General features: G+C 50.9%; 4 protein-coding genes across 4 annotated transcripts; 2 read left to right on the top strand and 2 right to left on the bottom strand.

Moving 5' to 3' along the window:
* Positions 1–1,868: 1,868 nt before the first annotated feature.
* CKM354_001237600 (uncharacterized protein) lies at positions 1,869–6,083 on the bottom strand (the record flags this gene model as incomplete). Its single annotated transcript, XM_044807896.1, has 4 exons — positions 1,869–3,405; positions 3,463–4,369; positions 4,421–4,872; positions 4,924–6,083. 4 exons carry the CDS (start codon positions 6,081–6,083, stop codon positions 1,869–1,871), a joined length of 4,056 nt encoding a protein of 1,351 aa, XP_044663831.1.
* A 1,515-nt stretch (positions 6,084–7,598) lies between these two features.
* On the top strand, positions 7,599–9,209 carry CKM354_001237500 (uncharacterized protein; the record flags this gene model as incomplete). The annotated part of the gene is made up of 3 exons (XM_044807895.1): positions 7,599–8,131; positions 8,185–8,524; positions 8,577–9,209. The coding sequence occupies 3 exons, from the start codon at positions 7,599–7,601 to the stop codon at positions 9,207–9,209; spliced, it is 1,506 nt and encodes a 501-aa protein (XP_044663830.1).
* Positions 9,210–9,436: 227 nt separating this feature from the next.
* CKM354_001237400 (uncharacterized protein) lies at positions 9,437–10,267 on the top strand (the record flags this gene model as incomplete). The annotated part of the gene is made up of 1 exon (XM_044807894.1): positions 9,437–10,267. One exon carries the CDS (start codon positions 9,437–9,439, stop codon positions 10,265–10,267), a length of 831 nt encoding a protein of 276 aa, XP_044663829.1.
* Positions 10,268–12,375: 2,108 nt separating this feature from the next.
* CKM354_001237300 (uncharacterized protein) lies at positions 12,376–14,958 on the bottom strand (the record flags this gene model as incomplete). Its single annotated transcript, XM_044807893.1, has 1 exon — positions 12,376–14,958. One exon carries the CDS (start codon positions 14,956–14,958, stop codon positions 12,376–12,378), a length of 2,583 nt encoding a protein of 860 aa, XP_044663828.1.
* Between the last annotated feature and the right edge of the window lie 1,331 nt (positions 14,959–16,289).

The raw sequence follows: 16,289 nt of genomic DNA, 5'->3' as shown, positions 1-16,289 counted from the left end.
GCTGGCGCTGAGCAGATGAGCAAGATCAAGCGATGCTCCCAGCAACAAGGGTCCCGGGTCCCGATCCAACGTTTTCGGACCCGACAAGAAAATCGTGGCTGGCTGAACGACCACGCCATCCCCGGCTAGAGCTTGCCACATATGCGTTGTACCTTTCTAGCTTCTTCAACAATTCGCTTCCTGGTTTCAACGGGAAGGGCTTGCATAGTGCATAGACAGTATGCAAGCCTCTGTACCCATTCCATTGATGGAGTACCACGTGGAAAGTGGCTTCCGGTATCCGTCCAAGGGACTTAGTTCCATGCATATAATATAATACACGCATGATCCGATTTCCATTCTCGGATACTGTGCTATGTGTGGCGCACGAGAGCTTTCGGAAGCGCTTGTAAGCCAGCTAGTTGGATTTGGGAAGAGGCGTTCTCACGTGGCGGGACCTAGAATGTTCGGTCAAGACTTCCAGCAAGCCCAGTCATCTCCACGTCTTCGACTCAATGGGCAACGCGTTTTGGGAAGATTTCTTGATCCGGCGGGCAAGGCTCCCCTGCTATTATTGATTGTGGCTTCGAACGGTGGATAATCCAACAGATTAGACGCTGCCAAATAATGGCACCAACCTGCCGTAGGCTTGAGCTGCATTCATTGCCATTCCACATTCCAACTCTTTACCGGGCGGGCGTGAGGCCGGTCTCTGGTTTGCGGCGTGCCATGGCCTAATGAGCTATCGTGTCCCTGCCGAACTTGCCCAATACGGAAGCAAGCGCGATGGCTTCCACATACCAGCGTGAAGCTGCAAGCCGCTACGTGGCTTTTCACGAGGCGGAGATCGGGGCTGCCGTAGAACAACGCCGCATATTAGGACCTTTCGTCTTCACTTGCTTCATTTTGTAAACTTTCACCAGGTCAAGGTGGATTTTTGTCTTTGCGCCAATGCATGCAAAAAGACACCAGCGCGGCAATGGGCTGGCTGAGGTACGCTTGGACGAAACTGGCTGGCGGACGAGGACCACGAGCGGAACGTCTGCATGAGCGGGAGCCGCCATTTGTACGGCGTCAGCTGTATCAGTTCAAATGACTCAGATGAGGACTCGCAGGCATTGTGCTGAAGAACGAGGCGAGGGCTCCAAAGAGTGCAACGGGTGACACGTTGCGCAGACAGGATGTATGCACCTTTCCTGTGCTGCATGCACGATTGGATGTATTCGGATCGTTTCAGTGTCGTGTTACGACGATCATCTAGCACATAGTCTGCAACGAGTGCTCATACAGCTTGACAAGTAGGTCACTTCGCGCGAAGGGTTTGCCTGTGCCCTCCTAGTCTCGCCAGGAGAGGTTCCCGAGCTCACTTGCAATATCTACACTTCAACGTCTAGATACAACTTATGTTCACAATCATTCGAAGTCTGAGCACTCCTTGCAGTCTTCGCAAACCCTCAGAAGTGGATCATTCTCTTGCACCTGGAACACAGAGCTGAACCACGCACCTTCGGGGAGCGAGTGGCACAATACTGTCACCTCGTGCAAAGCTGACATGAATACATTTGGAGGTGATCGAGCTCCCAACGAAAGCACCTACTCTCCGGCGCCAGCTCGTAGCAAAGCATGATCTCGATTCCAAAAGTGTCTGCCCGCTGTCGCCACCAAAGCGGTCCCTTTACGAATTCCGTGTACTTCTTGACACCACTACAAAGAGTCATTCTTGTGGTGGGTGTATGAGGATATGGTATCTGCCGTGCGTGCATTGGCAAACAGTTTGTGTTTTCCAACGTAGTTGATTGTTGTCAGAATACTGATGCCAGACTGCTACGGCGCAGGTACTGTTTTCCATACCAGGTAGGAGATGATGGCATGCTGGTTGTCGAAAGATATTACGCTCCTGCTCCCGCAGTCTTCAACATCTGCACAATGGTCTCATGCCCTGCGGCCATGGCTAAATGTAGCGCGGTGTCAGAAGTTCCTCGCCGAGCGTACACATCCGCTCCGGCTTCCAACAGCAGCTGCACTATCTTCTCTTGGCCTTCCAATGCTGCCAGTTGTAGCGGGGTCTGTAAGCGCTCATCCATGCCAATTCTTCCGCTGAAATTGAGGTCAGCTCCAGCGTCGAGAAGAAGACGCACTACTTGCTCCTGTCCGCTCCGTGATGCGGCGTGCAGTGGGGTAGTATCGGTTCCCTCGGAATAAGCATTGGCATTCGCTCCTCGCTTCAACAACATCTGAACAATGGCGTGGTAGCCATTACCGGCTGCTACTTTCAGCGCAGTGCTATGAAGACCTTCATTGCCGTTGGCATCCGCTCCACAACGCAACAACGCCTCGACCACATAGGCGTGGCCATTGGCAGCTGCTGCTTGGAGGGCGTTGTCGTGATATCCACCTTCAGCGTTCACATCTGCTCCATGATGTAATAGCACATCCACTATTTCCACGTGGCCATTGGCAGATGCTGCTTGGAGGGCATTGTCATAATGCCCTCCTCGAGCATTGACGTCTGCACCGTGCGCCAGAAGATCTCCTACTACTGCGAGGAGGCCTAGAAAGCTTGCGTAATAGAGACCTGACCCAATACTTTCAAGAGGTTCAACATAATCTCTCCACGGTGCGTCCGGTTGAAAAACGAGGAGCCAGTCCCTCATTGCCGGTGAGGTAAGTAATCTCATCTCGCCAATAGGCTGGCCGGGCTGCGCACGAGATGCATGGTAGGACCAATATCGTGCTGAATACTCGAGTAGTGGAAAGTGGACAAGATCTTCTGATGTAGCCGTTTTCGCGCTGCTCTCACTGTAGTGCATAAGGTAGATTATACAGCTCTGAGCGATGATTCTGTGTTCTCCAGCAGTGTCAAGGTGAAAGGCTCGCCCATCTCCAGCGAGCAAGCGCTCCGACTCCAAGAATTCTAACACAGAGTAGTGTGCCAGTCGGACGATGTCACCTTTGTAAGTCGAATCCGTGTGGATCGATAAATCGGAAGCATATATTGTACTTGACTGGACATCATCGGCATGGATGTATTTTCCGTCTTCGAACTTGACGCTCATCTCAGTCAGTGCATTGCCGCCGCCTTTGGGTTTCGAAGCGGCACATTCTACGACAACCAGTCCCGACAGTATCTCTAGCGCGTCTTCCAACCCTGGACGTTGGTCCGTCAGTACTAGTCCTGGGTCTGTCGCAAAATCGACTATAACAACCTCTGCAAGCTCCGGAAGGTGTACGGGAGTTTGAGCGTACGCGAGCCATCGAAGCATCGCCAATGCGTCACTGGCGGCGTATTCAGGAATTGCACTCAGCATTCGCTCGGACGTCTCATCGAGAGTAGCTGGAAGATAATAAAGTGCTTTTCTGACATGACTAGGCTTTAGCGATTTCAGTTTCTTGAGTTCGCCCAACTGGCAGTGCGCCCATCGAAACCTATGGAACAACCAGACGTCAGTCAAAGTGGTAGCGACCGGGGCGAGATCTGCTTACATTCCATCTGCCTTTTGGTAAATCGTCTGTTCAATCGGTGCTTTTGTCTCTTCATCTAAACGTGATAGTATTGGATCCTGCGAAAGCATCGTGATAACGTACTGACGAATGTCTTCGTCAGTAGCCTGTGTCGAAATGTTTACCGACTCTACCCCAAGTCGATTCATCGCGCTCCGGATATGCGGCAGGTCGCGACTTGTAAGTAGAAATTTCACGTTCTCCCTTGTCTGCGACAGTCTCTGGAGGTATTCTATCATATTGTGCAGTAGATTAGAGTCTTCTGGACATTCATCCAGAGCATCAATGCAGAGGTATATCTGATCGTATGCTTCGAAACAACCACTTAGAATATACTCGAGCTCTGCTTCTCCTGGAGGGCTTCGTCTAGGGTTGTCGTAAAGCTGTAGGAGCACCGATAAGGCTCTTCCCGTCCCACCTAGCTGCACGATCAAAGAGCGAAGCAGACTTATTTTACCGAAAGTGGCATCGTTGGAGAAACTGATATAGAAGAAAGCATAACCGTTACCAGGACGATCTTGACAGTACGCTCTGATATCTCGGATAGCGAGCGAACACAAGGTGGTCTTGCCACATCCAGCCTTGCCATTCAACCACAAGTGGTGTGTCACTCCAAGTTTCCAATCCAGGTATCGATCCGATTTAAGAAACCATTGCCCAGTAGGTGACTCGTGCAGCACGATCGCGTTGGTATACGCCATTTCCATATCCGGCGGCGATAGCCAAGCTGCGATTTCTTGAAGTTGATCTGCTCGCATTTTGGCGTCTTCCTCTGCTATGGATTCTTGATCTTCGGTTCGGTCTGCTGGATCGAAATACTCCTCGATAGGAATTGTCAGATACCTCGGGATGTCAGATATAGGATCGTCAAAGACTTGCACTTCGCCGGCTGCTACAATCTCTTGGGTCGTAACGTGATAGCGCTCATCGCTAAGCTAACGACTCATAGCCGCCGCCGGAGCTAGTTCTGGCTCCACATCTCGAGCGGGCATCATATCGTTCCAGGGCAGAGAAAGCAGTGAAAACTCATGCAAATGTTCAGCTAGATGATTCATGTAGGCACTGGTTTCTGAGGGAGGTCCTCGACTAATGTTGCAGACGGCGCATTGGACGGGGAGGTCAACATCTGTCCGTTGTGAGACCTCGAGCAGAACATCAATTCTATTGTTGTCGAAGAGATCGGTATGCAGAGCCTGAAGATGCTTTTGTAGACTCGTGGTGGTAACGTGGTGGGACTCATCGCTGCAGAACGGACATCTCCAGTAAGAAAGTGTTCGGTGGTGGGTCTCGAGATGTCTCTGCCAGTCTTTCTTCTTGACAAAGAATGTCGTGTCTGCCGTACAGCTGACAATGGGACAATTGTAGGGATACACATCTTGAGCCAGATGCTTCCTGGGGGCTCAATCAACTCAAACAAAGCTTCGCTAGACCGTCCTTACGTACCTCCAATTTCTATCATTAGCGCCCATTCTTTTAGGCAGAACCTGACAGCAACAAGGACACTTGAAGGCATGCTCTTCACTTATCTTTGGTGGTTTAGGATAGACTAGCTTGTCCTGAGAGACGGAGAACTGTGATACACTTGGGGCGTAAAGCCCCGTGTGCTCTTGGCTATTCGTCAAAGTCTCCAGTGAATCCAAGTTCAAAGTCGCTATTGCTGAAGCGGAAGGTTGACTGGGAATACCCTTGACTACATCCAAAGGCATTGGAAGAGATTTGCTCGTAGAAGGCATCTCTGCCAGCTCCTCCTTTGGGCGGGTAGGTTTCTGAGCAGTTACTCTTTGTGCAATCAAAGGGATTGGGTTGCCACGATTGGGAGCTGCCAGCATGTCGGCTCTCTTCCAAGCATATGTAAAGCGATGTCGACGCCGCAAATTGGCAAGTATCAGGACACTTTGATCTGGTCTGATGTCGCTTGTTTTCACAGAAGTGATAGCAAGGGCAGCATTCGTCCTCAGGAAGCCCTCAGTGTTGCTGCCAGACGTCTGGAAGTTCTGAAGCCTAAGCACGAAAGCCAGATACTCCTCAAGATCCTGATGAAAGCGCAGATCGAAGGTCAAATCTGCTTTCATGATTCGGGACGATACGCCTGCGCTTCTGACCAGATTCGCAAAATCGATGAGCCGGCGCAAAAGGTTCTCAGCATCCTGGCAACACTCATTGAGAGCATGTAAGCCCTCAACGGCGGGCCAATCGTCAGTACTTTCGTCAGAATCATCCGCCTCTGCATCCGATGACCAAGGAGATAGCGACAACGGCGAGCCAGTGCCATCGAGGGCAGATGTGGAGTCGCTGGTGTCAGGAGAGTTGTCGATTCGCAGATTTGCTAGCGTCAGAAGACGCTCAAAGACTCCGGTGAGACTCTCAAGCACGGAGAGCAGCATTTGTGCAGCGTCCTGATGGTAGCGCAGGCGATGCTGGAGAGCGTTTCTGCGGCTGGCAAAGATGCCAATCCCATCGGCCCACAGATTAAAATCGATGAGACGGTGGCGCGCCCATTGCTGCTGTGCGAGTAGTGGGTCGTCCTGAATAGCTTCGATAGCTCGCAGACATTGCCGCGCAGCTACCTGTAACGCATCTGATGCTCCGTGATTCTGTTCCATCGCCCAGGCGGACAAGCCTCGGTGAGGGCAGAAGTCCGTGGCGGCACTCAAAGCTTGGTTGTGTGCAGGTATGTGATCGATATCTGGCAGAGCTCTAGCTTTTCTGCTAGCTGCGGTTTCATACTGGACAGTATAGATTAAGATCAAAATGGTGCTTATGAGACGTGGAGTGAATGTGGTGGGGAAGGATCGAAAGGCTGAACGCCGAAAGTCTAGTCTAAATGGGGCACGGATCACGTCATGTGGACAGTGGTTCCAAGTCAGCCGCAACAAGCTCCCCTTGGACGACTGACAATATTGCTACACACATGTATTCCCCATGGACACCGTCGCGCTCGAGTTCGCGTGCGATGCTACGCGGGCACTCAGCACTGCGGCCAGGGATCTCGCCCACAAAGCTTGCAACGCGGCCGAGTCTCCAAAATTGATAGATATCGCCACCCGGCTCTTCAGCATCGTTGAAGTATTGGACCGTCCGACCCCTGGATAGTCATCGCCGTCATCGAAGCATGTGCTGAAGGTTTTGAGAGATCTCGAAAAGGTGTGCAGTGTAAGTGAAATATTCTACGATAATACTCGTGCAGAAAATTGACGTTGCAGTGGCCTCACAGAACCTACATTCCTCTGTCAGGACGCTCTTGCGATCCAAAAGGGGATTTTCCAAAACTCTATCTACTCTGCGAAGGTAAAATAGATCTCAACAAAGTCGCGTACTCGCTCAAGCATATCGCTCGGGACGAGGTTGGAAGAAGAACGCTCTGCAGGAACCTTGATTCTCTGCTTCCCCGTCGGCAAAAATCACTTGACAAATTCACACCACAGCAGATTGCTCCAGAGGAGATCCCAGCAAGTGTCTACGCCAACCTCTCTGCTGCATTGGTGAAGTACATCGAGTGTCGATGCGACGAAGGTCACGGTCTCCCAAGACAGCAATGTGTGCACAACTTGTACCTCAGACTGACTCCCCAAAGCTTGTTGGATAGCGACGACATCGCAGTTGATACCGTGTATCAGCTTGCTGAATGTCACTTGAAGGAACATGTGAGCCATTGGACTTGCGTGAGATTCTGCACAGCCAAGAGAGCTCGTCCAAGAGCGAGGGCACGACCTGGGCCGCAGCCTACGAGTGGATCACAACGACCTGTCCAATGTGAAGACGCTGCTGTACCCGTCCATGCTCGTCTCTTGCTCGACGGTTCCGATTTCTGCCAGCTTCTCTTACTTCCCCGTGGTGCAGTGCGCCACCAGATTCGTGTCACGGCGGAAGGCCTGTATGACCTACAGGATGTCATCGAAGCGGAGCAAATCCTCTTAAACAGGCCTGAGATTCAGCTCTCCAGAGCACTGCAGTCGTACAGTCTTTCTGACGACGGCAAGATCTTTCTTGCACACAGCATCGCCAGAACACTTTGGCAATTATACGATACCGAATTCATCAATGGTCGTTGGACGGCGGACTCTATACACTTCGTTCAGGAGTCTCAAAACAAGAGAAGAAGGAAAGAAGACTTGGGCATGATTAGTCCGGTGTACTCTTTCGTCCAACTGCCTGTCGCGCACACAACCCAAACACAAACACCACAAGAGACAGAGCTTGAGTTCATTCTCCACAAGGGCTCGGTCCATTGGGCACCTAGAATACTTGCATTGGGAGTGGTCCTCACAAACATCTTCAATGACGACTATTCGATGGATGAAGATCATAATCTATGTTGGCAGGCCAGATTCAATGACGAATTGCTTTTTTGCCGTGGCATCGTGGAGAGGCCATCATGGCCGTCGCTCCAAATCAAGTCGGAACACGTGCGGGAAAAGATTCGAGAAGCGGTTCTAGCTTCCCTCAGAGGTGATGTATTCAACACAAAAGAAGCCGACATTTTGGAGAGAAAGGCACTACTATGGAAGCATATTGTCTCGCCACTGGAAATGGTAGGGAAACTTGTGGGAGTCGACAAAAGTCGAGCAACGTGGCAGGTGAAGGAGGAATCTGTCCCACCATCTCAGCTGTTCTTACAGCGAAGGCCAGCGGAGAATCAGAATGCAGCAAGGTCAGAAGTTCAGTGGTTCCGTATCGCGTTAGTACTAACTGAACCGCGAGCAGTTCTCATTCGCAACAATGGCTCAGCCGTTTAGCGTCGTCTCTTCTCAACAAGGAAATCCACGCCTTCTATCGCAGCTCGGGCACCATACGCACCAAGATTGCCATTCTGGACACTGGCTATGACCCTGAAAATCTCTTCATGACACGACCACGCCAGAACCGGCTGAAGAATCGCTGGAAGGATTTCGTGGACGCCTCTGCCACTCCTTTGGACGAAGACGGACATGGAACCCATGTTTTGGCGACTCTCATGACAGTTGCTCCATCGGCTGATGTCTGCGTTGCCAGAGTTGCAAAAAACGACGCAGATTTTGACAAGTCGTACGAGAATATCGTCAAGGTCTGTCTATCCTCGGCAGAAAGTCGTATACAAACTGATCGAAATAACGTAGGCCTTGGAATGGGCAGTGAATGACATGGAAGCTAACGTCGTGTCCATGTCTTTCGGTTGGCCTCAAGAGAGAGAATCTCGTGCTATTTCGAGAGCGATCTCCAATGCGATCAGCATAAGGAAGGACGCTATCCTGTTCTATGCCGCGGCATCCAATTCCGGCGGCGACCAAGGGGAAATGTTTCCCGCGACCCACGAATTTGTCACTGCCGTCAGAGCCACAACACACGAAGGAGAGTTTGTCGGATTCAACGCGCCACCCAATTTTGGAGGGGCTGACGTTATTGGCACTCTCGGAGTTGACATGCCTGGCGCATTTCAAGAGTCCCAGGCGACAATCGAGTGTCTTGAAGGAACCTCATTCGCGGCGCCAGTCGCAGCAGCGATCAGCGCTTTGGTATTGGACGCCGCGAAGATGTGCGACCCTGTCATTGAGCTCGAATCAACGAACAACATGCCGAGGACAGTCACGACACTCGAGCAGCTGCGAACACGACATGGCATGAACAAGATGTTCTGCATCGAACACATGGCTCGAAAGATAAATGAGAGATCCTGGTATTTGAGCGCAGCTGGCTTTTGCAACAGATCCTACATTGACAGGAAGAAGATATTTGAGTATATACTGCTTTGAACCGCTAGCTGCAACACGCAATGCAGTGGTGCGGGGTATTCATCAACAAAGCTTCTGCTCACGAGGAAGCTGTGCAGGATGCAGCTTGCCGTAGCGAACGATTATTGGTCTTTACTGTGGAAGATGCAACTCGGGTGACGTGCGATGCAGCCTCCTCAGCCGCAGCTCAACCCACTTCGAAAGAGCATTTCTGACACTGGGGGTGGTTGCTATCTCTTCCACAGACCATGGCGACTAGGACCTACATTCTCGCACCCAACCTCACCACACATCCTGGCGACGCCTTGGCTATCGGCACGATTGTAGCCGACCCATGCCGACCTTTGAAGCCATTGAGTGAGTGTAAGGAGACGCTCGAAACAGTGACACACACCGAATTCGAGGCTGCATTGAGTGACTCTTCCAGACGTGGTTTCTCCAGTGGTGTCTGGGCCCAGTTCCTAGAAGGCGCCAACGCAAAGTTGTCCGCGAAAATAGGACGAGATGTTCGAGCAACTTATACTATAGCGTCTCTCGAGACAATCACATTGCGACAGCATCCTGGAAGCGAATACGCCGCTTTTCGTGCTCAGGAGCCAGCAGTCAGAGCAGCAATGAATTCTGGCCTATTGGGACGACAGCCGGTGTATATGATCACTGGAGTGAAGATTGCTCAAGGTCTACAATGGTCTCAAGAGCAAAATCGTTCACTGTCAGGTGAAGTAGGAATCAGTGTACCCATCACTCCAGAGGTTTCTGCTGGTGTTGAGATTGGTGCCGAGAGGGCATCCGAGCATCACTATTCATCTCGCACGGAGCAAGATATCGTCTTCGCTTACCAATTACATCTCATCGCCACCAAAGGATGGTGGAAACCAAAACTCTCTGTCGACCAGTACGTTCCCAAGGGCGGTCTATTGGGAAAGAAGGATCAAGGTGAAAGTGATGACGTCGATGTACGTGCGGCCACTAGAGATGATTTGACGATTGTTGCGGAGGAGAATGAGGATGAATTGCATTCGACTGAAGTATTGGAAGCAAGCGAGAGTTGCCTGTGTTTCCGGATCAATGATGAATGATGTTTTTCCGTGATCAGGAGATTGGCAAGGCTGTTGGCAGATAGAACGGAGTGAACACCGCGAAAAGATTACTTGATGCCAGTTTTGCAGCCTGAAAAAAGGCTCACGATAAGTCAACAAGAGCCTAAAGGTGGCGTTGGCAGACCCAGCTCCCACTATGGGCGCCTCGTGCTTGATAGCTGAGAGAAGGCTCGGGCGCATTAAGGCCTGCGTAATACAGGCGACCTCTTAACGACAACGATCGAAAGTGGAGTGCCCGACAACAACATTGAAAGCATTCCATGATGTCTCAACATCATGTTGGGCACGAATCTAAAGCGTTCTGTGGCGCAGCAAATTTGCTGCATCCCTGGGGTTTGCTTTGATCACAATTCGGAAATGTACATCAGTTCCGACTGTGAGTGACTTGAGGACCTCTCGCGTTGTACCAATGATCAACATTCGCGACGCGGAGAGATGGGACATTTCAAAGCCGGTTCCTCTCGCTAATACATCTATTAATGCTAGGCAAGATGTCTACGTGTTTCTCAGGACAGCGACGACAATCCTCGAACCCTTGCTGCTACTATACATTATTCATCCCGTCACTGGAGTGCAAGATGTGGACAGACACCCTGAGCGCATACGCAATGTGCCTCCATCACACTGCTCCTGATCACAAAATCTCTCCAAGCAATGTTGCCGCAGGCAAGACCCGTTGCCATCGATCCAGTGTGTTGGGCTGCGGGCTGGTTTTCGGATGTCCTTGCGGTCTCCAGGCGAAGTGGAGGAGTATTTCACTGATGGCTTGGCGAGTTTTCATGTGTCTCAGTCTTTTCCAGACCCTTCGCCGGGCATGGGAGCTGCAAGGACGAAGAGAACAATTTTAGGTATCATGACTCACATGTAAGACTCACCCGCCTTCCATGCTTGAAGACCGGACTACCATCAGTCGGACATACATCGGATCGCATTGTACATCCCGTTTGAGACGGCAAGTGTCGTAGCCAGCATACTTCTGAGTCAGAAGATCGAAGGATACGATGCAAAGTGTTCGACGGTGCATTTGGGTACGAAACGGTTATTCCGACTGCTGGGCTAGCATCTTTGCCAGACTCCATATATCACATCCATCCGGGTATAAAAGTATGGATTAGTTTCAAGCTTCAAAGTGACTGCAAGAACCTTCTCTCCCATGATCTCAATGATTGATATCCGCCGTGCAGAAGACCCGGAGATAGATGCCATAGCGAGCATTCTCGCTGCTGCATACATCGACGACGAGCAAGATGCCTACATGTTTCTTCATCGCCGGAAATATCCACGGCGATATTTATCGACCAAAGCAAGTATCGTTCGTCATGCTTTTGCTGATGCTACTTCCTGCTTTGAAGTAGCAGTAATAGGGTCTGGAGAAGATGAAAAGATCATAGGAGTTTGCATTTGGTACAAAGATTTTGCAGAAGAGGGCGTCGAAGGCCCTGAGACTGTCAAGAGCAAAAGATCAGTATTCCACAATATCGAAGGTAGGTTTAGCAGAGAACAAGCCCTGGTCGGCCGGTACTGACTGTTCGCAAGGTATCGCCTCTCAGATCCGGAACTCCAACACTGTCCAATTCATGGTCGACCTCTGCGATTCAATGTGCTTAGCCACGAATGTTACCGTATGGCTCGCACCTGCGCGGACCCGTCATCCAAGTCTTACGTGGAAGATTACAAGACTAATGAAAGTGACACTTACGGCATCATGGACATCGCAGTGCACCCCGACTATCAGCACCAAGGCATAGCTCAATCATTGATCAGTAGAGGTCTTCAGAAAGCGACCAATGAAGGGCTAGCGATAGAGCTATGTGCTACCCCTGCAGGCTCTGAAGTGTACAAAAAGCTTGGGTTTCGGTCTATTGGCGTATGGAGATGGCGCCCAGAAATGATGGAAAACGGGCTCGGTTGGGAAATGCTCAGGTGGGAGCCTCAGAGCAGAGATTGATGCGCAGTACTGGCTTGATGTCAAAGTCGATTGTAACAATTCAGGGTCAATTGAGCACCATTGCAGTACCAATGACTTCCACTCACTCATCGGCCTACTTCATACCGAAACGTCCTCGCTAGACAAATGCCAGTTCTTCTCACGTTTTGCGATACTCAAGTTCCATCATCTCCCCCATCATCATTCCCGCAATATAAGCTTCACCCTTCAGGCGATATGTTTTAGATCCATCATCTTCCAGCACTTCCGTGGCGATCACTGGTCGTCCATGACCCTTCAGAATGATTACGACATCTCCAGCAGCAACACTGTTCGGTACAAGACCCAGGAACCCCCGCTCTGTAAGCATGAGCCTTTTTCTCTTCGTACGAGTAGTGACGGTTTGTCTCAAGGCCGATGTGTCGCGGCTCATCATGTCTGGCACAGCGCCGGTGTCTTCTGGGTTGAAGAAGTAGTCCTTTATAGGCACGCCACCTATTCTCAAGTTCCAATTTGCCTCAACAAAGTAATATGATAGGTCCGCGAATGCCCGATTGACGACGAAAGAATCGAGCAAGTCAGCATTCTCTTGTCCACGGGAAAGCCTTGCCCCATTCTCGTCCGTTCCAGCAATGAGGCAGGCAAAGATCGCTGCTTGGTGGCTGATGAGTTCTGCACACCATGGAGGAGACCTTGTTGGCTGGATAAGGTCGGGAACGATCCCAGGATCCTCATAGTCTGAGTCTGTCTCCGTACCTGACCATGTGATATCACCCAGACCATCCACGGCGTCTATAACGAATCCACTGATGTGCAGTGTCCGATCTACACCCAACGTAATTTGAGGTCGCGCATCTACATCCTCCCATCCATCCTCTGCCAGAAGATTCCATTCGTAGTCCGGAGGGTATCCTGCTCGAAACGTGCCCTCGATGATTCCAGTCTCTCTCTCTGACGATAGGTTTGGTATCCACGAAGGTAGCTTCTCTTGGTCAATGTCCTCCATGCCATCATTCCTTTTCCGATTTTTGTGGGGTTCGTTTCCTACGCCATCAATAAGGCAGAAAAAGCCCAAAGGATCTTGATCTACGTTCATGCAAGCAGTTGCAAAATCGCCATAGACTTGTACGAGGGCTTCTTTCGAACCATGTTCGGTTCCAAGGTTGGGCAGACACGGCAAAGCCAAGATGCCGAAAACGCGATCTTCAGGATAGGTACATCTCGCGTACGATATTACTCTAAAGACCTGCCAAAGAACATCGCCTCGTTGTGGGCCTGCTTTTGGGCCGCTGCGTAGGTGTGTGGTGAATGGCATAACGGCATTCAGATCAAGAGTCGGCTGGATTCGTCTCCGATGCGTATCGATCTCCAGCTGTGCGAATTTTGCAATGTGCACGATAGTATTCCGTACAGCAAAGTCCATTCGGTAGTCCGCGATGCTCTCATGAGTGAACATGTCTTTAACGACGGCGAGCACGAATGCGGTATCACGAATGTAACGCCATTCAGTCACCCGCTCGCCAAGAACCACAGCCATATCTGCCTTACCCATCACCAGTTCTTGGATCATCCAAAGTCGGCGCCAGTATGTGAGCGAAAAGAAAACGTTTAGCAGGGTTGTATCCTTGTCAGTGAGAATGATGTCTCGATCCGTGGTGCGTGCCAACGACATGATCCTCTCCATTGCAATCTTCGGGTCCACAGCTGGGCCTTGCTGGTGCAGAAAAGCTGGATTTGGATCTCCACCGTCGTAAGCCTCTTGAAACTCCGTCCGGTAAATCCGCCCACACTCTTGCACAACATCGAGCGATTGGTATAGCTTGGTGTCTCCTTCGCCAAGCCAAACGAGGATGTTGCCGGCTCGTTGATAGATTGAGCTCATGATTTTCATCTGCGCATGCTTTTCTCCAGCATCGTTCTGAGTGATGCATATTGAGTCAGCCCAGAAACGGCAGCCATGGCCGAATTGAGGCATCACACGGAGTCTACGCAATGCTGCGTGCAAGTTTTTGTGGATGACGAATGGCAACTCGCCGTCTCGGTGACCTCCAGCAGAGCAGTGCTCGATGAAGATCTGCTCCGTAGGGCCGTCTCCCCACTCATACGAGAGTGCCACATAGTTTCCCCAGGAAAATTTCGGTCCACATGCCTGCCTTTGAAGCGGTGTTGGGGGTTGAACTCGTCGCTTCGCTGCCAGCCAACGGCACAAAAATTTCTTGAGCCTGCGGCGTACTCGATTGCTTAGCTTCGAGAACCCCGCTGCGTCGTCGTCGTAATCGTCGTCGTCACTTATGCTCCAAGCTATTGTCCTTCCACCACCATGATCTTCCGGGTGACCTACTAGATTTGCGAGAATCGCTGCAGGGGGGAGTGTTGCCTTTACAGCGGGCTCTCGCTTTTCCACGAGCCACGGCTTGCCGTTTGTATTCTTTCGAATCCGGCCGGCTTTCGAATCTCTCACCAGACCCAAGGCGTGTGGCGTTCTCCATATTTCAGTCGGACGATTTGTGACTTGCGCATGAAAGTTGACACTCGGGGCTCGAGACAGAAGTGCTTCCTCTGGAATGCCCGGGGCCAGATGGCATTTGCAAATATGGACATTCGTCAGAGGGCATCTTATCGGGCTCGTATTATCGACATATTCCACAGGTTTGGGAAAAATTATCAGCAATCGTATACAGTCGTGATCACCAGGGCATAATGGCGTGTAAGGGAAGTTTGTGTTAGGAGGCTCGTCTTCCATGGTTTGTGGCCACGCTGTAGACATATCACAAAAGAGCTGAAGGAAACGATATGTAGACAGCAAGGCCTTTCACAGCATATCGCCTAGACATGCTGTTCGCGGCGGTGCGTGATCCAGGCGGAGAATCGGAGTGGTCATCGGCCGATTGGACTCGAAGGCCAAGAAGAGCTGTTTCGGACCAAAGTACGATGTGGCCCAAAACAATGCCGATTGGGCTTTTGTCCACCGTGGATACAGCAGCTCCGAGCCCCTCGCTACACCGGTAAGCCGCCCACTGACAAACTTGGATGAAGGGTGCCTAATTATGGAACATGGAGGATCCGGGACAAAACTATTCTGTCCGGCCACTTAGAGACGGCACCGAAAAGAAGTCCAGAGTTGTGTATGCTATAGACTTCAAGGCTGATGCTATTGATGACAGGACTATTCCATGAATAGCTTTTAGACGAGAACATCGCTTGAGATATTGTTCGAGGTTCTGAGCTGGAGAGTGTGTTACTTGTCGTATCGATCAAGGCCATCCTGTGGGCAACATCAGCAGAGATAGGTCGCATCGGCACAAAGCTGGAATTTCCTAGAGCGTGCAGTCCGGATAGATCTTGTATCCTGCTGCTAATGGATTGCACCACAAAGTTCGATGTCTGGCGTCGGCATTATGGCTTTCGATCGTGTAGAGATTTGCAGGGCTTCTTTGCAAAGTTACTCATCGTTGCAGGTAGTTGATGCTTCGTCCACGCATCTCTTTCGCCGCTGTCTTTGACACGATCAAGCAAACGTTCGACATTGCCAAAGTCTTGACTCACGTTCATGCAAGCAGCTGCGAATTCGTCGTAGACTCGTACGAGGGAATTTTCCGAATCATGATCGAAACGCTGTAGACATGTCATGAGAGACATAGGAGATAATGTGTAGCGAGCAATGCGTATTCTGCGCACCTGCAATGCTGCTTTGACCATAAGAGGCTGGTGTTTTTGTCGTGCTCTGTATCAAAGCATTAGATTACGACGATCCGTGTGCTGTCCCGCTTCATTCCCTCTTATTATACGACCCACACGGCCCATTCCCGACTGAAGTCCTGCCGTTACCATCAAGTGAAACAAAACTTGTACGGTCTGCTTGCGCCCTACAATCCGAGAACTGGAATACTGCGCATTGCTCGTTGTTGCCGTAGAATGCCCAATGCGACAAGCCCGTACGGCTCCGCGTTTCGTTGCAACAATCTTGCGCGCTGGCGGCCGTGAAGAGCTTAGCTAATGATGAGGCATCGTCCGCTCTTGCTTGGCGGATACGAATCCCTTCGAATCGGTTGGCGATATTGCGATTGGCCGGGT

Source organism: Cercospora kikuchii (assembly GCF_019650295.1).
Source record: "Cercospora kikuchii DNA, contig_00009, whole genome shotgun sequence".
Classification (NCBI taxonomy): Eukaryota; Fungi; Ascomycota; class Dothideomycetes; order Mycosphaerellales; family Mycosphaerellaceae; genus Cercospora; species Cercospora kikuchii.
This window is presented reverse-complemented; position numbering and strand designations above follow the sequence as displayed.